The sequence below is a fragment of the Prunus dulcis genome, chromosome 5, assembly GCF_902201215.1.
Source record: "Prunus dulcis chromosome 5, ALMONDv2, whole genome shotgun sequence".
In the NCBI taxonomy this organism is placed as follows: domain Eukaryota; kingdom Viridiplantae; phylum Streptophyta; class Magnoliopsida; order Rosales; family Rosaceae; genus Prunus; species Prunus dulcis.
The window spans coordinates 760,501-781,739 of NC_047654.1; the positions used below are offsets into that span (position 1 = coordinate 760,501).

At 37.8% G+C, this 21,239-nt stretch overlaps 1 protein-coding gene across 1 annotated transcript; it reads left to right on the forward strand.

Moving 5' to 3' along the window:
* Positions 1 to 9,940: 9,940 nt before the first annotated feature.
* LOC117628615 (Fanconi anemia group J protein homolog) lies at positions 9,941 to 20,832 on the forward strand. Its single transcript, XM_034361102.1, has 28 exons — positions 9,941 to 10,347; positions 10,536 to 10,629; positions 10,957 to 11,032; positions 11,605 to 11,669; positions 11,755 to 11,799; positions 11,944 to 12,044; positions 12,129 to 12,270; positions 12,997 to 13,058; positions 13,141 to 13,214; positions 13,304 to 13,374; positions 13,735 to 13,822; positions 13,893 to 13,965; positions 14,054 to 14,149; positions 14,490 to 14,595; positions 14,801 to 14,894; positions 14,988 to 15,071; positions 15,169 to 15,325; positions 15,550 to 15,749; positions 15,839 to 15,883; positions 16,071 to 16,099; positions 16,190 to 16,311; positions 16,428 to 16,475; positions 16,852 to 16,976; positions 17,086 to 17,366; positions 18,342 to 19,290; positions 19,562 to 19,633; positions 19,834 to 19,953; positions 20,401 to 20,832. The coding sequence occupies exons 1-28, from the start codon at positions 9,984 to 9,986 to the stop codon at positions 20,443 to 20,445; spliced, it is 3,828 nt and encodes a 1,275-aa protein (XP_034216993.1). The 5' UTR covers positions 9,941 to 9,983; the 3' UTR covers positions 20,446 to 20,832.
* Positions 20,833 to 21,239: the final 407 nt, after the last annotated feature.

Consider the following 21,239-nt stretch of genomic DNA (forward strand, 5'->3'; position numbering starts at 1 on the left):
TAGATTGTAAATTGTTGAAGTTTTAGTTTGTAATATTGAATCTAATATTGACTCAGGAGTGTTGAGTCATTATTGACATTGTGTTCGGAACAGTTTGTATTGTATCAAGGAAAAAAAAAATTCATGGTACTTTTGTTGAAGGTTCCTAGCTTTGAGTCCTGGATCGGTTCGTTTGTAATAACTTAGCATGTTATTTGTTGTTGAAAATTCGGAGCGTGACACTGAGAGAGAGAGAGAGAGAGAGAGAGAGAGAGAGAGAGAGCCAAGGGTGGGGGACAAGAGATCAGAGGTGGAGTATGGGGGAGATGGAAGAGGAAGGAGGGGAAGTAGAGGTTGGGATAGACGGAAGGGGAAGGATGGGGGAGGGGAGGGGGAGGCTCGTTGTTATTTCTCTCTTTTTAAAATAAATAAAAAATTTAAGTTAAATATTCTTTTCTTTTAATTGAAAATGTTTTAAAAAAATTTAAGTAGGTGAGGTTTTTATATTCTCTTTTTTTATTTTATAAAATTACAAATTTACTATTAATTTGGATGGAATTTGAAAAAAATTGACGCCATATTCTCAATTGGCGAATTTTAAACAATTGGAGTCCTTAACTTACCAAAACAATTATTAAGGGGCTAAATTGACAATATGCAAGTAGTTTAGGGAGCAAAACCGCAGTAACACCCTTAATTTTCACTAATAATACATACTAAGTATATGTTTGTTCCAATTATTCCCATTAAAAATCTGCTTGAAAGATGAGTTTTATTGCATGGAGAGGAAAAGGAAGAAGGAGGCTTGTTCGGGACAACTAGGTGTCTAACTTATTTATGAATAAATACTTATCTGACATTGCTGGAAAATTCATTATTTGTGATACGAATTTATCAAACATGGGTGAGGATTGCAGTCTAATATAATTGTCTCATCGACAGTCACTCTCACATTCCTCAACCTCGCAATTGTCTCCCTTCCCCAACCTCGCAATCGTCTCCATTCCCCAACTTTAGGAGCCTCTGATACCCCAACTCCTTCCTCCTTTAGGCATTCTCCAACCCATGAGGGGCTAAACCTAAATTTCTCCCTCCAAAAAGTGACTATTTGGGTTTTGCTCATACTCAAATTGTTTTTTCTCCCAACCCTATGGACTCAAATTTTAGGTCCGCAACTTTATTAAATTGTTTAGGAATGGTTTCAGTCTAATTGTTTTTTTATGGATAACTTTTCTTCATTCAATCTTTTTAAATAACTTCATAATTAAATTTTTTGAACAATTTGACCTAAAAAAACTAAAATTCAACAAATATAATTTTGTTCCAAAAGAAAACACACAACATCTTTCTAAAAGAAGAATGAAAGGAGATTTTGTGGACATCTTCAACAAGAATGAAAGGAGATTGATGAGATTGACAAAGGAAAAATAAATTGAGAAATAGATAAAATATTTTTGGTAGATTATTTGAGAAATAGATGGGTATTTATAGAGTTTGGAGTGAGTTTTGGGGTTTGATTTGATCTAGATTAATTTACAATATTATTTTGACCGTTGGATTTAAATTTCAGCCGTTGGATCTTTTTTTACCGTTAAAATAGCTTAGATTTAATCCCCATCGTTGATTTAAGTTATATATATATATATATATAATATAAAAAAACAAACAGCAAATAATTTCAAATCCAACGGCAACTCAATGGGGCTTTGACAAGTGGTGCTTGTGGAAGGCAAGATGGCAGTAGCCACCAAAAAAAAAAAAAAAAAAGGGGGGGGCCCACGAAGGAATATTTGCACATGGGGGCTGTTTGACATGAAAGTGCCCTCCATGAAAAAATTTGGGTCTGGGCAATAAATGGTCTGGTATTTGGGTACAAATTTGGGTTTTCCCAAATTTTGGCTGACAGGACCCGAATCAAATTCCGCTTTGGAATTCGAGTCGAACCCTGTGCGTGTCCGACATTTGGCAAATGTCGGGCACAAATGACCTATTTGCCCTTTTTCTTAAAATTTTGACCTTGACTTCAACCGAAATTTCGGCAAAGTCTCCCCTGTAATTTGCTCAATCCCAAAATTTCCACCTGTCAGAATGAGCAAAATATCTACACAACCAAAATTTCTCACATTCTAGGGCAATATATCAGAGCAATTTTGATAGTTTACGGATTTCTTAATTGGTTACGTACCAACACTTTTGAACCAGAAGACGCGGAAGTCACGATGGCCCGGTGGTGGATGTCTTGTGCACGCTACAGCCTGGGGGCGCAAAACAGTTGAAAGTGTGAGTGGACCAAAAATAAAGGTTCATAAAATATCTAAGAATATACTAACCCCCATTGTAAAAATAGTGAAATAAATCTAAATACGTATTCTGCATTTAAAACATACTAAACTCAAGGCATTATATGTAAATCATATTCGAACTCGATAATTCTCGCATAAAAACAATGAAATCAAATACAGTTGAGTAAAACTGAATATCTAAACTAGCTTGAAACATATTAAAATCAACGCAATTACATATTTATAAAAAATATATGCTATCGCTTTCAAGAGCAATAAAACTTGCATGAAAGCATTGAAATCCAAACCTGCATAAAAGCAATGTACTCAAAACTTGAATCAAAGCACTGAAATCAATCAAATCTATCACTCGGATGTACCCCTGTAATTCCTTCAATTCCCCTGGCAGGTCTCGACGACACAAAGTCTATTCGAGTCGCAAACTGGCAGGATACAGGGGACTATAGTCAGCCTGATCCGCTGGCAGGTCTCGATGACACAAAGTCAACTCGAGCCGCTCTTGCTGGATTCAGGGGACAGTAGTCAGCCTGATCCGCAATCCTGGCAGGTCTCGGGGACACGAAGTCGGCCGAGCCACAAATCCTGGCAGGTCTCGGGACACCAAGTCTGCCGAGCCGCAAATCCTGGCACTCACGGTCCTAGCGTCCCCGAAACTCGTGAGGCAATGTCAAGTGCACTGACAGAACTGTAAATAGACTGGATGTCCGTAGACATCGGTCTATCTGAGGGTAATCACCAAAAACGGGTATATGGTGGTTTTAAAATAAAATATTTTTGAAAAACTTGAGAAATAACTGAGTTTTGTTAAATATAAAGCTGTGCTGCTATTTTATCTGCTGCAAGTGTCAAACTCTGCTTTCTATCACACTTTAGCATGCTCAACTAAGCAGCATAGGAATAAAGGTATTTTACGGCATAAATCATGCTCGGAAAACATTCCATAAAACTTATTCAAGTTCAAATAATGAAATTCATTCATATAAACTTATTTATATAAAATCAATATAAAATCATTTATATAAACTCATTTATATAAAATTATTTATGGAAGAAAGTCCACTCACTACTGGTCCGAGCTCGCTAGACCTCCCGAAGGTCTCTCCTGCGGGCCTGCCTGGTCCCGGGTGCCTGGGTAAACCATCATGAATGCTTAATTAATAAAACTGCTCGGTATAACTTTTTAAGTAAAACCCTGACCCCCGACTTCTAGAAGTGCGTGCACTAACTTTAAAATCATTTTTCTGCCCACTTATGTATTTCAGATATTTATAATTGTCTGAAAAGACTCGAGACTTTACTAAGCGATAAACTTCCACCTTGGTCGATATGGAACCCTGTGGGGTTCACGACCTCCAATGACCAATCTAAGAGTTCTTTTAAGTTCCTCACCTTTAAGGAACCATATCCTGCGAGTTTGGTCTGAAACTGACGATCGGATTGACCACGATCGTGAAATCATACAATTTCCAAACCCTAGCCCCAGGGTTCGCGATTTCGGAGTATCCAGGACTCCGATTCACAATCCGTGGAATCCTACACGATCCTAAAATTATTTGGAACAACATATCCAAAATTGAGCGCGATCCAACAGTTCGGTAATATTGAACCCGAAAATTGCACAATATGGAAAATCCGTTCGGGGCTCAAACGGAATCCAAATCGAGATCCGTGAAATTCTACGCGCTCGTGACAACATAAGGATCGCAACAAGACACAGTGCCACTGCACCACCCTCGCCCACACGCCCCAGCATGCGCCGCCAGCAATGGGTGTCTAAAGCGATTTTGACTCGCCGGAAAAACTTCAAACCACGGCTCCAAACTCCTACCCTAGGTAAAACACCATATTTGGAGCCACTTTTGTTCTTGGACCTACCCTAAAAAGTGACTGAAAGTGGCCGAAAACAGAGGCCGAAAATCGGCTGAAACTTCAAGCTCAAAAATCTGATTGCTACACTACAAATCGATCTAATCCGATCCAACAGGCAAATAGAACAGCTCGAGAAGTTCAAGATCCATACCTGGGTCGAAGAAAATGGTGGCCGGAGGAGAGAGATCGGAGGCCTTGAAGTTTCGGTGAGTTCCCGTCGTTCTTTCGCAGGTTCCGGCCAGCACAGGTCGTCGACGGGCGGGGGATCGGTCGGGAAAGGTAGGGGACTCGACGGCGGTTCCAACCCCACATGTCCCGTGACCAGTGGTGCTCTGAGGCGGCGCCAGCGAGCTCTGGAAGGCGGCGACCAGTTTTCGCGCCAGAGGAGAGAGCTGGCTGCGTTTTATAGATCCAACTTTGAAATATTTACGGTTATGCCACTGAGACTCTTTTGACCATAACTCCTTCTTTACAACTCCGATTCGGGCCCACTATGTGTCTATGAACTCGTTTCGCCGTGCTCTACGCAATGGCGCAAGCGGAGTCATCAAATTCCTTCTCGATCAAAAAGCCACCTTTTTCTTAATAAAATATTACGAGAGCAAAATTGTCTTTTCGCAAAAATAAAATATTCCTTCATTATGAATTTTTGGTTTGGGATATTACATTGGTCCTTTGTTTTTATGGTTGGGAGAGATTTGGGGCTATATTTTGAATTTAGGTCCTTGAGTTGGAGATGGCCTTATTAACTAAGAACTCAGAGTTGTAATTTAATGTGATTCAAAAAATCCATTCAAAGTGCAATTGATTGCTTTAAATTCAACAAACCCAATAAATCTTCCATTCAAACACAAGCTTTCATTTTCAAATCCATGTGTGCAGCAGCAGCCATGTGATTGTCATGGTTTGATTGTTGCAGTGGAGAGAGGCAGCATCATGGGCATTGGGGAGGGAGTGTGTAAGACTTGGGGATATATGGAGCTATGTTGTAAGGACACGGAACATGGAAAATCTCAAAAAATTAGGACACGGACACGGCTAGGACACGACAATTAAAATAATAAAAACAATAAAAAATTCATACTCGATACTTCAATGTCATAATACAATAAAACAAAACAAAGTACTCATATTCATCAATTATACATAATAATTAATGCACCACAAAATATGATTGAGCATGGGAGGAGGTCTCATTTGAATTAGCATTACTCATCTTTCCCTAAACAAAATAAAACACTATACACATATTTATTCACACATAAAACGATCTCCCACCTCATAAAATATGAATCAACTTAGCATTAAAAAAAAAGAAAAAAAAAGAAACAAAGAATATCAGCTTTGCTACAAAGGAACAAAGAAAGAAAAAAAAAACATATTAAACAAAAAATTGACACCAAAAATCTGATAAAACTGAGAAAAAAAAAACATATTAAACAAAAAATAAAATAAATCATATCCTCGCCTACCTACAACAGTTCGTAAGTATTTATTGATGTTTCAACTTCAAGTAATTTAAAATAAGATGAGAATATATAATATGTGGAAAGGGAGAGAAGAAAAGCTGGTTTTGTTTTTTAATGAAAGATGTGGCTGGTTTGGAGAGAAGAAAAGCCAACTTTTAAAACTATTTCAAATATGCCACAAATGTTTCAATAATTATGTTGTGACCCCAGTTTTTGATTTAAAATTTCCAAAATGATCCCTGTCGTGTCTTGACTTTAGTTGACCATGTCCAAAAGTGTCTTGAACACGTTCAAAACGTGTCTTGAACGTGTCCAAAACGTGTCTTGAACGTGTCCAAAACGTGTCTTGACCGTTGAACTGTGTCCAAGCCGTGTCCGTGTGTCAGACACTCTGACACTCCCATATTTTCCCTTCATTTTATCCAATCTTCTCATCCACTTCCCCTTCCCAGATAGTCTAGATCTGTAGTGATGTTGGATTATATCTCTTCTTGGAAAAATTGTGATACCTGGTGGCTGATGTTTTGTCTCTGTTTTAACGACGATGCAACAACGATGCTAGTGTTAGTTCTTAGGATATGGTGCTCTTCTTTACTCTGTACCTACTGAAGAACTATGCTTGGTCATAGGAGGTTTTCTTTGTCAAGTTCTGAGTTGAAATGGAGTGCTTCTGAGGGGTCTTTTTACTATTGTTTCTGTGTTCCTTCTCCGTGTTTTCTCATGTTTTCTATTATAGTATGACTTACAATTTGTGTGGGTGTCAAAGGACTATGATTTTACTTATAGAATGCTTCTTTTGATCGTTGGGATGTTCTGCGGTCCTCTCCTATAGGTTTTACTATTTCGGGTTTTTGCGGTCTCTCATGTGAGTATACTGTGTTGGTCTCTAGTTGTGGTTCTCGTCGGAGGTCTTTGTGTTACTTTTCGTTTTTGACTTGTTCTTTTATTGTAATGGTCTAAAGTGACTTGAATTGGACTTTCTTGTTAGTCCATGACATGTGTTGTACTCTTTTCTTCCCGGGTGTTTGTGACAGGACCCGACCCAATTTCCACTTTGGAATTCGAGCCAAGTCCTGTGCGTGTCCGACACCTGGCAAATGTCGGGCACAAATGACCTTTTTACCCTTCTTATAAAATTTCTCTTTAAAATTTCCTTAGACTTCTGCCGAAAATTCGGCAGAGTCTCCCCTGTATTTTGACCATTCCCAAAACGTTTCACCTGTTAAACATTCAACTAATCCACACCAACTGCCAGAATAATTCAAATAACAAAATCCCAACTCCAAATTTTTCAGTTTCAACGAGATATCAGAGCACTTTCTAAATTTCAAGGTTTCAGGGATTTTCTATAAACTCTACCTGACTTGAAGCACTGAGGTTATGAGTGGCCCGGTGGTGGATCCCGCGTACGTCTACAGCCTTCCATTTAGAGCTTACTAAACTCAAAGCATTCCATATAAATCATAACCAAACTCGATAAATTTTACTCAAAAGCACTGAAATCAAGGTTGTATAAAATACTGAAATCAAATTTGTATAAAAGCACTATACTCGAGCCTTGCATAACTGAACAAACTGTATAAATGTATTAATGCCTGGAAACTCAGAAAAAGCTGATATAAAATAACTGAAAATCATAATTATATAAAAGAAACTCAAAATCCTTTGAAAATACCACCAGTTTGTACCCCTGTCATTTCCGTCCATTCCCTGGCAGGTCTCGGGCGTCACACAGGCTACCCGAGCCGCAAACTGGCGAAATCAGGGGACTATGATCGGCCTGTCCCGCCGGCAGATTCCTCGATGACACCAAGTCAACTCGAGTCGCTCTGGCAGGATGCAGGGGACCGTAGTCAGCCTGATCCGCAATCCTGGCAGGTCTCGGGGACATAAAGTCAGCCGAGCCGCAATCCTGGCAGGTCTCGGGACACCAAGTCTGCCGAGCCGCAAATCCTGGCACTCACGGTCCGAGCGTCCCCGAAACTCGTGAGGCAAAGTCAAGTGCACTGACTGAACTATAATCAGACTGGATGTCCGTAGACATCGGTCCGACTCTGGGTAATCACCATAAAGAAAATGGGTACGAGGTGGGTTTAAAATAGATTCCTTTAGAAAATCCAGTTAAAACTGAAACCTCAGATTGTGCTGCTGTCTCATTTAATTTCAAGCTCAAACTCTGTTTCTATAACTTATAAATAAGCAGCACATATTTATAAAACTGTTACTGTACTGATCATATTCAGAACTGTAGTAAAACTTGCTCAAGATCAAATAAGAAATTTATTCAATAAACTCATTTCTGAAAACTTATTTATATAAAATCAATATAAACTCATTTATAAAACTTATTTATATACAAGCACATCAAATCATTTATGAAATCTGATTTAGGAAAGAAGGTCCACTCACAGATGGTCCGAGCTACTTCGACCCCTCGAAAGTCTCTTTTACAATTCTGTCGGGCTCCTGGTGCCTGATTACCCCGAAAGATTAAATTAGTAAACTGCTGAGTAAAACGAATTTCAACTAAACACCCTGCCCCCGGCTCCTAAAAATACGTGCTTTTCAATTCAAATTACTCCTATGCCCACATTAGCCTTTTCGGATAGTTGGACCAGTTTTGGGAGGTCCGATACTCAGCTAAGCGATAACTGTCAGATCGGCCGACCCTGGACCCGTGGGGTCCACGTCTCCGATGGCCAATCTGGACTTCCCTGAAGGTTTCTCATAGAACGGGAACCATGTTCTGCAATTTGGTCCGAAACGGACGGTCGGATTGGCCAAAATCGCATTATCGCTTAAAACCCTAACCCTAGCCTCAGGGTTCGCGATTTCGGAGTATCCGAGACTCCGATTCGCAATCCGTCGAATCCTACGCGATCCTGAAGTCACGTAGACCGACATACCCAAAATTCAGCGCGATCCAACGATTACACGACACTGCACCCACGGATCGCGCGATATGGAAAATCCGTTCGGGGCTCAAACGGACTCCGAATCGAGATCAGCAAAATCCCACGCGCTCGTGACGACACGAGGACCTCAAAACTGGCCAGAGCCATGCCACCACCCTGGCCCACGCACTGCTACACGCGCAGGCAGATCGGGTGTCCAAAGCGATTCGGGTGTGCCGAAAAATCGTGGAACCGAGACTCCAAACTCCTACCCTAGGTAAAACACCCCATTTGGAGTCACTTTTGTTCTTGGACAACCCCCAAAAAGTGACCGGAAATAGTAGTTTTGAGCGGCCGAAGTTCGGCCGAATTTTCAAGTTCAAAATCGAACCCCTTAGAGCTAAAATCGGACGAAGCCCATAAACCCAACAGCTAGAGCACGAAAAATAGCTCAAAAACCATACCTTACTCGATCGATTTGGTGGAGAAATGAAGGAAAATTTCGAGCTGGAAATTCGGGGTGCATTCGGATGAACCGTCGTCGGAAACCATGGTTTTCCGGCCAGATTCCGGCACCCCCGAGGCTGGTGTTGGTCGAAAAAGAACGGCGGTTGAGTCACGGTTCCAACGGTACCCACGGCGGAGATAGGTTCCAAGTGTGGTGGCCGTGGCGACGTCGAAAACGAGCGAAGGTCGGCTGCTGGGCAAAATCGCGAGGAGAGAGAGAGCTGGCGGGAGAGAGAGAGAAGGGGTATATAAATCTGACTTTTTTGCTAAATTACCATTTTGCCCTTTGCGGTTTTTAGACCATAACTTCTTCGTTACGGTTCCGATTCGCGTCTACTTCGTGTCTACGAACTCCTTTCGCCGCGCTCTACGCAATGGCGTAAGCGGAATTCCCAAATTCTTTCTCGATCAAAAAGTCACATTTTCCCCCTTTAAATAATGCGAGGGCAAAATTGTCTTTTCGCTAAAAGATATTTTCCTTACTTTTTAGATATTTTCTTTCTTTTTAGATATTTTGTTTTGGGTTCTTACAGTTTGTCCCATGAGGTTATCTTAGGAAGATTTTAACGAGCCCACTGTATTATGTTGCTCTTTGTACGTCGGTGATTTTATGAATGAATTCTCATTCTTAAAATATATAAATAAATAAATATAAAAAAAAAGATATAGAGAAAGAGTCGGAAGGGATCAGTGTTTTTTGTTTTTTTAGCTTTTCCTTATTTATTTATAGTTTTTTAAATTTGTTTCTTAATCAATATGTAAGACATTGACAAAAAGGCAGCTAGGTGGCACAATCACACCAAATTCAAAGTTTGGATGGAATGTTGTCAAAATAAAAAGTTTGGGTGGCAATTGGACACACCCTTAAGACAAAAAGGTTGCGCTCCCAATTTTCCCGCCAAAACAACCCTCATAAAAAATCCTTCTCCACAACTCGAATTTCCGCAACAGAGCACCCAAAAATGGTGTCTGCGACTCCGGCAAAAAACCCTAACCGTACCCCTAAAGGCTCCAAAAATGGGTACCAAATCGGAGGTCTCCAGGTGGAGTTCCCGTACCATCCGTACGGGGCCCAGCTGGCATTCATGAGCAGGGTCATCTCCACTCTAGATCGAGCTCACAGAGATGGCCATTGCCACGCATTGCTGGAGTCTCCGACAGGGACAGGCAAATCGCTTTCTCTTCTGTGCTCTACTCTCGCTTGGCAACAGAACTATAAGTCTAAGCATAAGTACGCAAATCTCTCGCATTCCAAACCCGACCCGAAGGCCATGACCGATCCGACGGCTCACGGCGGTGGCTTTGTTCCCGAAGAGGAACCTGCAAGTGTGTACTATTGCTCAAAACCCTAATTTTTGTTGTTGTTGGATTTTCAAGATTGTGGTTGCTGATTTTTGATCATCGGTTAGAGTCCTGTGTCAATTTCAAAGAGTACACTCAGTTTTAATTGCTATATTTGTTTGATTAATTGATATTGTGGAATTAAATATGTAATTATCTTTTTTTATTTATAGGTGTTCAACTATCGGAAAAGCCCAAGCCATCCCAATTTGTGGCAAATAATAAGGATCAAAAGAAGCAGACAACGCCTACCATATACTATGCATCGTAAGTTGTTTGCTTATTTATTTTTATTTTTGAACTAGCTTTTGGAACCTGCTTCCTTTTCATTGAGTCAGCCTTTGGAAAGACAACATGAAAGATGTTAGAAAATTATGAATATTCTACATCTCAGCATATGGCGTACTAAACTAGATGCTTCAGGACTTTTTTTTACATGTAAAGTTACATGGATTGACCCCCTTTGATTTATTTAGTATTTTACAAGTCCAAGTCCAACAGTAGAATTGAATAAACACGAGCTTAGAAGTGCTGTTGAGTGTCAAATTCATTAAACTAACATAACTCTCTTCTCTTTTCTACTGTCTATTTTAGGAGGACGCATTCACAAATTTCTCAAGTCATACGTGAATATCGGAAAACTTCCTACCGGGTGCCTATGGCAGTGTTGGTAAGTTTAGTCCATTCCTTTTATGTTCATAATTAATGTTGATCTCATCTCTCTATAAAGATTTGGCATTAATGAATATTAAGATTTCCAATGACCGGTTTCAGCACTCCGAGTTTACACTTTGTTTAACTGAAGAAAGAGAAAAGTTTGATGGAAACTGGAAAGTGCTTCCACCCCCTTGAAACCTGTTGCCTTTATTACTTTTTTTTTTGGTTATCTACTTTGACAGGCTTATTTGAATGTTGAAGTTTGCATGCATCTCTCTTTGTAGAATCTGAATATGGTCACATGAAGGATACTAACATTTCTCAATATGAATGTTTTGGTAACAAAATTCCGAAGTCTCTTTACTTCCTCCCCAAAATGCAGTCCATATATCAGAAAAAAAGTATTAAGCTCCTCTATAACTTTCTTTTCATTTAAAAAATACTTAAATAATGTTGCTTTGCGTGTATACTCGTAATCATGACTAATTTTCTACCATCAAGGTTGGTGCAATCTAAACTTACAGTAATGATAGACAACATCTTTCTTATTTGCATGTTTGGGTTTCACCATTTTATTTGATCCAGGCTTCAAGGAGGCATTACTGCACAAATGCACAAGTGCATGGGAAAGAGAATATTGACGAAGAGTGGTGCACTGTTAACAGATCTTTGATTTATTCATTTTCCTTTCTCCTCTTATTTTTCTGTCTAAAATCTGTTATTGGAATTTCCCAGTAAGCATCTTTTGAAGAATCGAGAGGTTGGATGCCTGGAATTTAAGTAAGTTATTATTTTTATTTAAATTATTGTATACTTCCCTTATCTTATTTGTATTTTCTCACACTGCCGATGTAATTAGAAGCCTACTCCTTTTGAACAATGTAATTAGGAGCATAATCATTTTGAAATTTCTCTTGCAAACAGAAATGTACAAAAAGTCAAAGGCCATGCATCCCTTAAGAAAGGAGGCTGCCATGAGGCCCACGATATTGAAGATCTTGTAAAAGTTGGAAAAGTTGTGAAAGGTCTACTTTGTTGTTATATGTGTGGCATGTGGCATGTGTATACTTCTATGGTTACATCTCACTAAGATGCTCTTTACTTTTCAGGCTGTCCATATTATGCAGCTCGTTCTTTGTCAGACGATGCAGAATTGGTTTTTTGCCCATATAACTACATCATTAATCCAGTCATTCGGGGAGCAATGGAAGTAGATATTAAGGGATCCATTGTTGTTCTTGACGAAGCCCAGTATGTTGTACCACTTCATGGATATATTATTTTATTTTATTTTTCACCTTATTCACTCAGTTTCTGAGAAAATGTTATTAAAACAAATATATAAGCAATCTGAATTTCAGTTTTAGACTGATTGAGCTTCTCTTTGTTTTCCTACATACTTTCAACTTCCAGGATAGATTTTGTTTGACTTTCCCTGCATATCTTCACAAGCATATTCATGAGGCAAATGAAGACTCAACATTTTCCAATGTCCTGTTGTACTAGATAGTAGAAATGAGGAATTCTATCATTAATATTATGCAGTTCCCTGCAGAACATCTATCACCTCTATAAATGAAAATATTTTTTATTATTAGGTTGCAAAATTCTCCATTGAAATATCAAAGGTTTTTTCCACTTGGTGCTTCATTATATGGATTCTTTTCCTATGTGATACAAAGTAAAAGGAGGTCTTTCCCTATTTTATTTGCTTAAAATTTAAATTTCCTGAACTGGTTTTAACAAAGAATATCTTGTGTTTGCCTTTGATGTCATGTTTGCAACATAGGTGATATTACTGCATGTTTAGAGCTGCAATTCTCAATTAAAGCTCCGAAAAGAGAAAATTACATGTTTTCCTTAGTAATGGTCTTTTGTTCATTTTTTCCCTTCTATTAGATGCAAGCCATTAGGTGCTAAAAAAATGTATCCTTTATTACTTTCTCAAAAGGTCTTCTCAAAATAACTTGGTTTCAGCAATATAGAGGATGTTGCTCGTGATGCTGGGAGTGTCGATATTGAAGAAGACATTTTGCACAGTAGGATACTAAACTAGTAATATGTATTTTTTTTTTCCATGTCACTTTCTGTTGCTTATATAGTGGTGATACGTTCTAAAAGAATTGCAGATGGAACTGGAGCAGCTTTGCCCAGTGGATGTTTTGGTATACCAACCTTTATACGAAATGATACAGGTTTGCTTTCATGCATCCTGCTCGCAATCGTTTCGAGTAACTGACTGTTGTGATTCTTTGGTCATTCATTAACTGCTACATATCTATAGGGCCTCATAAGTTGGATTGAGCGAAAGAAAAATAAGTTGGAAAAACGTGAATTTCAGCACTTTGTCTCTTGGTAAGAATTTTGGTTGACATGTTCATCAATTACTATTGATCTTTAATATATCATCAACGAATATTTTCAAGTAACTGTTAAAATAAAATAATGGTTCACACTATACTGTGGTAAAGTTAAATTTGCTAGTTTGTAATAAAAAAGAAGTAACAGAGTCACCTAATTTCTCACCTGTTCTGTTAATTATCAAATACAGTTCATTTTTAAACAACGATTGATAAGTTGAAAAGTTTTAATGTTCTTCAGGTTTGGCAATCTAGCATTTTGAGTAATTTAGACTGAAATTGTTTTTAATTTCTTTAATTTTAATTTTAATTTTAACTTTTTATTTGGGTGGGGTGTTGGTACTGCATGTCGCAGTTGGACTGGTGATAAGGCTTTGAGAGAGCTCCAAGAAGCTAATGTATCACAGCAGTACTTCCCAATCTTACTTGAATGTGCCACAAAGGTATTTCCGTTATCAGTTTCTTATGTTCCATATTGCTTTTTTCTATGTGTAAAGTGTGTTTCTTTGTCAGGCATTCAAAGCTGCAACAGATACAGAGTCAGATACACCACATTTAAGTGGCATGGCTGTTGTGACATTGGAAGGTAAAGCCTTAAAATTTTTTAAGTTTAAATGTCCCAAGTGTACCCTGACTTTATATATCAGTTGACTTTCTTTGATAATGTCACACAGGATTGGTCTCTTCACTCACTTACTTTTTTTCAAGAAAAGGGTGTCATATGGCTGATTATCAGCTTGCTTTACAACGATATGTTAAAAGAGAGGCTGGTAAGCAGTTAATAGAGCTGTTATCTGTTTATCTTTGAGGACACTGACACATTCCTGGTCATTTTTTAATAGAAATCTTCTCCGTCTACTAGTTTATTTCTCATACAAATTAATCATATAGTTGGTAAAGCAGAGACATGGTTCAAATTTCGTTTTCATATATATTTTTAAATTGCGTTTATAATGAAACAGAAAGGTAACAATGATACATAAGAAGAGGGTAAGGATTGGGTCCGTCTCGTAATGGTATCAGTGGATGTTATAATTCCTTTTGTTATGCTATCAATCATCTCTCTTTGTGAGCTGCAGTTTGATAAATGGATTCTGATATTTGTACCAGGATCTTCTGGGGACTGGACACATACCTTAAGTTTGTGGTGCTTGAACCCTGCTGTTGTGTTTAAAGATATTGCTGATCTTTCGTTGTCTGTCATTTTAACATCAGGGTTAGTGTAGCTCAGGTGATTTGTATCACTGTATGTTTATTACAATTTCTCCAAATGAATGTGCTTGCCTGTTTATACTTGTGACTGACCACATATATCTGCTTTTGTTTGGTTTCCTACATCCTTGCTTCTGTTGCAATGCATGCCCCTAGGTAGAATAGTTTTTACAGCAATACTACGTCTGACCAATCATCTTCGAAATTAGGACTCTGTCACCAATGAATTCCTTTTCATCTGAGCTTGGACTTCAGTTTGGAACAACGCTGGAAGCTCCACATGTAATTGATGTTGAATCACAGGTATAGTAATGCCATTTTTGTTCCTTACTAATAGTTGATTCTTGCTGATTGCATAGCTCTGGCAATTATAAGTTTTCGGCCTTTTCAATGCAGGTTTGGCCTGCTGTTATTTCTACTGGCCCGGGTACCTTATCATTGAATGCAAGTTATAAGACAGCAGATGAATATGCCTTCCAGGTAATTTGGCAAAATTTGGAATTGATTCTGTAATTGAATTTCAATTCGTGCTTTTCCCCTTTGTAAAATAATATTTTTGTTGTCTGTTATTGTGAAGGATGCACTTGGAAAATCCTTGGAGGAAATTTTTAAGATTGTTCCAGGCGGCTGTCTTGTGTTCTTCCCAAGTTATAAGCTGATGGGAAAACTATGCAAGCGTTGGCGTGGAACAGGACAATGGTCTCAGTTAAATGAAAAAAAGAACCTTTTTGTTGGTGAGGCCTTTTCTGTTCCCTTACTCACTCCTTAGCCTGCTTGACCAATTATTCCTTTAGAAATTCTCTTTAAGATTGTGTTTTTATACTTTATTTGTCTCATGGTTAGTATTTTTGCATGGATGTAAGAGTGGAGCTCATTTTACATTGATCCTTTTGTTGATATTACTTTATTGTTACTCTCTGTTGGATTGTGATTGCTTAGCTTTTATTTGTTAGTGCAGAGCCAAGAGGAGGAGACCAGGAGGAATTCGATTCTGTTTTGAGGAGTTATTACGATTCAATTCGTCAGGGTAATAAACCAGTTTTTCGGAGAAAGAAAAGTGCCAACAAGACATCAATCAAAAATCACTTTGCTGGAGTCCAGTGTGCAGGCAAAAATAACACTGATGGAGCTGCTTTTCTTGCTGTGTGCCGAGGAAAGGTGCATATAATTGTGGTCATGCAAATAGATATTGATAGGTCGTATTTGTTCAGTTTGCACATGCTCAATTGTTATATTTCTGCTTGCAGGTTTCAGAAGGAATTGACTTCACAGATGACAATGCTCGAGCGGTGGTATCCTTTTCGCTCTCATTGAAGTTTTTTGTCTTTTCTTCATGTGATTTTTATTGTTTATTTTGTTTGGGAGGAGAGGAGATGGATGAGTTTAGACATCATAATTTCTGGTTATTTGGTATGGCTAATAGAGTAGTACAGTTGTCACTTCTTTTATATAATTGTCTATTTATCTTAACTATCTCAGATAATTGTCGGCATTCCATTTCCCAACATGTAAGAAGCTTTCTTTTTATTATTCATGTTTTGGAGCAGAAATGCCTTATATGAGTAACAATTGGCTGATTATTCTCAACTTCTTTTTAGAAATGATATTCAAGTTGCCTTAAAGAAGAAATATAATGATACATATAAATCATCCAAAAGCCTTCTGAGTGGGAATGAGTGGTACTGCCACCAAGCCTTCCGAGCTGTAAATCAAGCTGCAGGTATACCCTACCTTTAGGTTTCAATTTTTTTCCATTTTTGTTTGGAGTTTTCTGTGCACCGTCTGAATTTTTTTTTTTTCCAAATTCTGTACTAACTGGCTTTCTACTTTGTGCAGGACGTTGTATTCGCCATAGGTTTGACTACGGAGCTGTCATCTTATTAGGTAGGCTTCTTGACCATAAGTTCTTATATCTTGAAATCATTGATGATTTTATTAACAGAAGATATAATCACCTGCAAATATTTTGCATTCTGGGTTTAAACTCAGTGTCAGCTAAATGTTATCTTTATGCAAGCTGGGTTTGAAGCTCACATTTGGCTAACTTCAGCCTCATCTTTTGTACTTTTTGCTATTAAATTATTCCACGGTTTTTTCTTTTCAATTTTTTTTTTCAGGTGCTCACAATGTTAAAGGTTCTTTAAACTGATTTTTTGAAAATTTTATTTTTTATTTTTGGGTGTAGTTTATTAATATTTTTCTGTTTCCATATCTACCTTTTAATATTTTTCTTTATCAATTTAATGATTATTCCAAGCAGATGAACGCTATCGGGAAGAAAGAAATACAGCATATGTGTCAAAGTGGCTAAAGAAATCCATCAGACGGTATGAGAACTTTGACAAGTCAATGGAGGAATTAAAATCCTTTTTCAGTGATGTCAAGGTTAGCTGCATGTTCCCACTATTTTTCTTTTCTCTAATACTACTTTTCTTATTGCTTTTAGTTGGATGAACAATATGAAGTATTAACAAATTGGTTAACCTTCATACAGGAAAGGGTAAGCAATAACATGGTTAACATATCACAGAATTTTGAGAATAAAGATGAAAATATTCATTCTATGGGTCAAAGTGAAGGATTTACAAAAATGAAAGAAAAGAAATTGAAGAAATTTGATACCTGCGAACAGCCAGAGAATTCTGAGATGAAGCATGATGCCCTGCTGAAATCTCAAGATGCTTTGGAAGTTCAGAAATTTGTGCGAATAAATGAGGATGCGGACCTTAGCAAGGAAATTATTGATCTAGAATGTCATCTTCAGAAAGATTCAAGGTAAATGTTGCACTAGTTTCTCTACATTAAAATTCATGATTGCTCAAGTAGAGTTGATGGCCTAAAATTAGCTAGTTAAGGACACGAATAAGTTTGCTTTCAGAGCATAGGAAGTTCCTATTCTAAATGAGTATCCCTTACTAAAAACTAAGCAATATTGTGCGAAATCCATTGATAACTTCTAGAGTTATTTTGATTGATTGTGAAGTTTTCTAGAGTCTCTGTTCATTTTTTATCAATCTAGAATGCCTTTTAGGTGTTGGCCTGGATTCTGGTTGTGTGGTAATTGTTTGTAGTTGCTTGATTTGAAAGTTTCCAACCAAGTTTGAGTTTCCCTAACTACTTGATCGGGGCAGCTAGAACCTAGCTATGTTTGTATGGTTTAAGGGCCTCTCTTCACTAGGCAAAAAAAAAGCCAAAATTGTTTTATAGCACTAATTCTGCATTCAATTTTCTCGCTCTAGGAAAATTTCCCACTCCATTGTCACTGTCATCTTGATATTTGGTATTTGTCCCCTACATTGATAGTCATTATAAAGGAAGTTTTAATCCGAAGGCCTTTGTGTTTTAACAAATCTCAACCCATGAGCTTCATGATCACAAATTATATGGCTCATGTTGAACTCAGGCTGAGATCTATATGCGTGTTGAGGCTAAAGCTTGGCCTGGATTCTTCTTAGTCAAGTGGATTTGGAAGGTTCAGTTTAATGTCTTCTTAGGGTGAAACATTTCCTTTACAATTAACCTTGTCCATTTCTGGCCGGAAACAAAACCATGGAAGTCATATATTCATGTCTTCTTTATGGCATCCATAATAGTGAGTTAGATGTGGATAATGATCTAGATGGATTTGATTAAGACAACTTGTATATAGTTGATGCTAGATAATTAGATATGTTATGATATATCTTCCCGCTGACAAAGAAATTATTAAACAGTTTAATCTCTCACATAATAAAAGCCATTTCTTTTCAGGTACCCAAAGCCATCTTTGTTTACGGCATTCTCTGATGCAGATCCTGACATTTCCATTGTCCAGGAAACCCCTAATATGGATGGTATCATTTCCACATACAGTCCAGGGTACTTGAATAAAGATGAGAATTCTGGTTCAACTTCAAGCACAATTGAGGCCTCTTCTGACTTTACAGATCATTTGTCATATCAGTCAGCATCCTTAACCAATAGTAGCAAAGCTTCTCCAAAAGCTGAGTGTGGCTTTGCAGCTACTCCTGAAAAGAATGTGAATTTGAGCATACAGAGCTCGATGCTAGAAATAGACTCATCTTTGAGTTTGAGTGTAAATTCTCATACCCAAAAAAGGAGAAAGTCCATGTATTCACCACTGGCTAACTTTGTTTATGGACAGTGTGATGCATCTGATTCCAGAAGTCCTGATTCTACTAGTTCCGTAAGATCAATGGCAACTATAGACACAAATCGCCAAATTGAATTCAGTGTTGAGACTAATTGTTCAGGACACAAATCCAATGTTCCTCATGTGCTCACAACTAGTAATTTGGTTGCTTCATCCATGTCCGTTGGTTGTGTAATGGACAAAAGACTACAAATTTCTTGCTTACTCTGCAAAACTCCATTGGGCCTTCCTGAGAATAATCTATATCTATCATGCTCAATAACTTCGTCATCGAAATTTCACTTAGAATCTCTTCATAAAGAAGTATTGAAGTCTCTCACTGGGAACACATCCATAGGCATGCCTGTTATCATAACTGACATTTCATCAGTTGATCAGCGACTCTGCAACAGAACTTCTGAAGGTGCTCCTCGGCAGGGTATATGGTGTGAAGAGGATGGTTGTGTTTTCAGTACCATCTTCTGCCCCTTCTGCATTAGCCACAGTAATTGCCTTGGAGTACAGGTCATGGCGGCTAACGCATCAAATGTTCATTTACTAAACAAGGTACGTTCTTTTTAAATTTTACAGGTCACAGGATTGCATGCTGCTACACTACAAAAAGCGTTTTCCCATTGTGCCTGAATCTTGCAGTCTTTTTTATAGAAGTTATTGCTGAGTATCACATTTCAATGTAAATAGGATTTCCACTGTGCTTACATCTTTGCAATCTGTTAGTATTAAAGCGTGGTATATGGTTATTATTAATAGCCGGGATTATTTGGTGTCTTTTTTTCTCCCGACTCATTGTTTTGTTGGTTTTCTAATCGAACTGCAGATGCTGTTTTACTTAGATCAGTTGCATATTCAAAATCTTGAAGCATCTAGTGACAAGGCTTCAGAAGAGAAAGTAAGTTTAAAAATGGTCTTACAATATAATGGGTCATGTTAGTATGGTAGATTTGGTAATAATGCTAAAATGAAGAAGTAATAATTTGAATCAACTGACAAGGGCAAGGGAGACGCAAGACGCATGCAGTCTTCTTTATGCAGTTACGTTTTAAATGTCCAAGATCGTCTGATTAGCACTCCTCGTATGTTGGTTTGTAGGATATCTTGCCTGTTGTTGATCCAAGCTTGGATAAAGCTTCTATTCTAAATTCCTTTGATAAATTCTCGTACTCCCCGATCGAGCAGAACACAGGAGGCTGGAGGACTACAAAATCAAAGGTCAGCAAATAAGGAACATTTTCCAATCTGATGATTTGATGCATTCTTTCAGGCCAGATGTGATGATTAATTTTTCTAAGGGAGATTCACTATTATACCCAATATAGGGGCCCAAATTATAAAAATACCCCATATGAAATGGACTTTAGAAACACACCCAAAGCCCATTTACAACATAACAAAGAGGCTTTTAACTTCTTATAAATTACAAAACTGCAATCAATTTCTTGAAACAAGCCAAACCCCAAAATCTCATAAAAATACTCAACACACTCAATAGGGCATCAAAGTAATTTAATAATCAATATTAAATTCAATAAGGCCAGCTGTCATTGTTGAGGTTTTTTTCGGGTTTGTTTATAGAAATTCAATGGTGTAAGGTTTATTTATAATATTAGTGCTAAGAATGGGTATATCACTAAATATCTCTTTTTCTAATGGTGGCAGCTTAAACTACCCAAAAGACGCTTACTTCCTGAAGCAGAGGGTTAACGACAGAAATTGTCTTCGTATCTGATTTTGTTGCACATATCACCCAGGAGATGCCAATGTAGAAGTGCTGCCTCACATGATTTACAGTGTGAATATGAAGCTGAGACAAGGTGTTGTCTGTTTATTACTCAGGCAACATTCAATCAAAAGAAGAAAAAAAGAAAAAGAAAAGAGAGAAACTAGTGAGGAATATAGGTTCTTGTAAATAAACTGTATTTCTTTAAACTATTGTATACTGCATTAACTATAGAGTTTTGTTATGACTAAACTGGCAGCAGTTGATTTTGTATTACGCCGCTCGATTTTGCAGTTATAAAAGTGAAACTGCTGACAAATTTCTGTAGCTGCATTTTTCTGTAGTAAAAGAAAGGAGCTAGTTTTCCCTCATTTCATAGCAAACTCACTCTTTCCTCTTCAATTTGCTTCTTCTCGTAGCTGTGAGGCGAATCTTCGATATTTTTGGTTGAAAAGTATCTGAACTCTTTTGTAATTTTCACCTGACTTCTTTGAAAGTTGATGGTCAATCAAACGCCACAAAAATGAGTCCTGAATTAGAGATCAGCTGGTTTGAACGCTAGGTTTTTTTGTTGTCGTACTTAGTTGATAGCTGGTTAAAAACTTAAGTATTAAAGCAATATGTATGCTTTTCGAAGGTTTAATAATTTATTATTTACCCTCAAATTTTCAAACTCATTTCAATTATTGATGGAGACCTGAAAATTCCTAATATGAAGCATCAATAGACAGCAAGATCAAGTTTTCTGTCCATACATTCTATTCTAACTTGTTCTTGG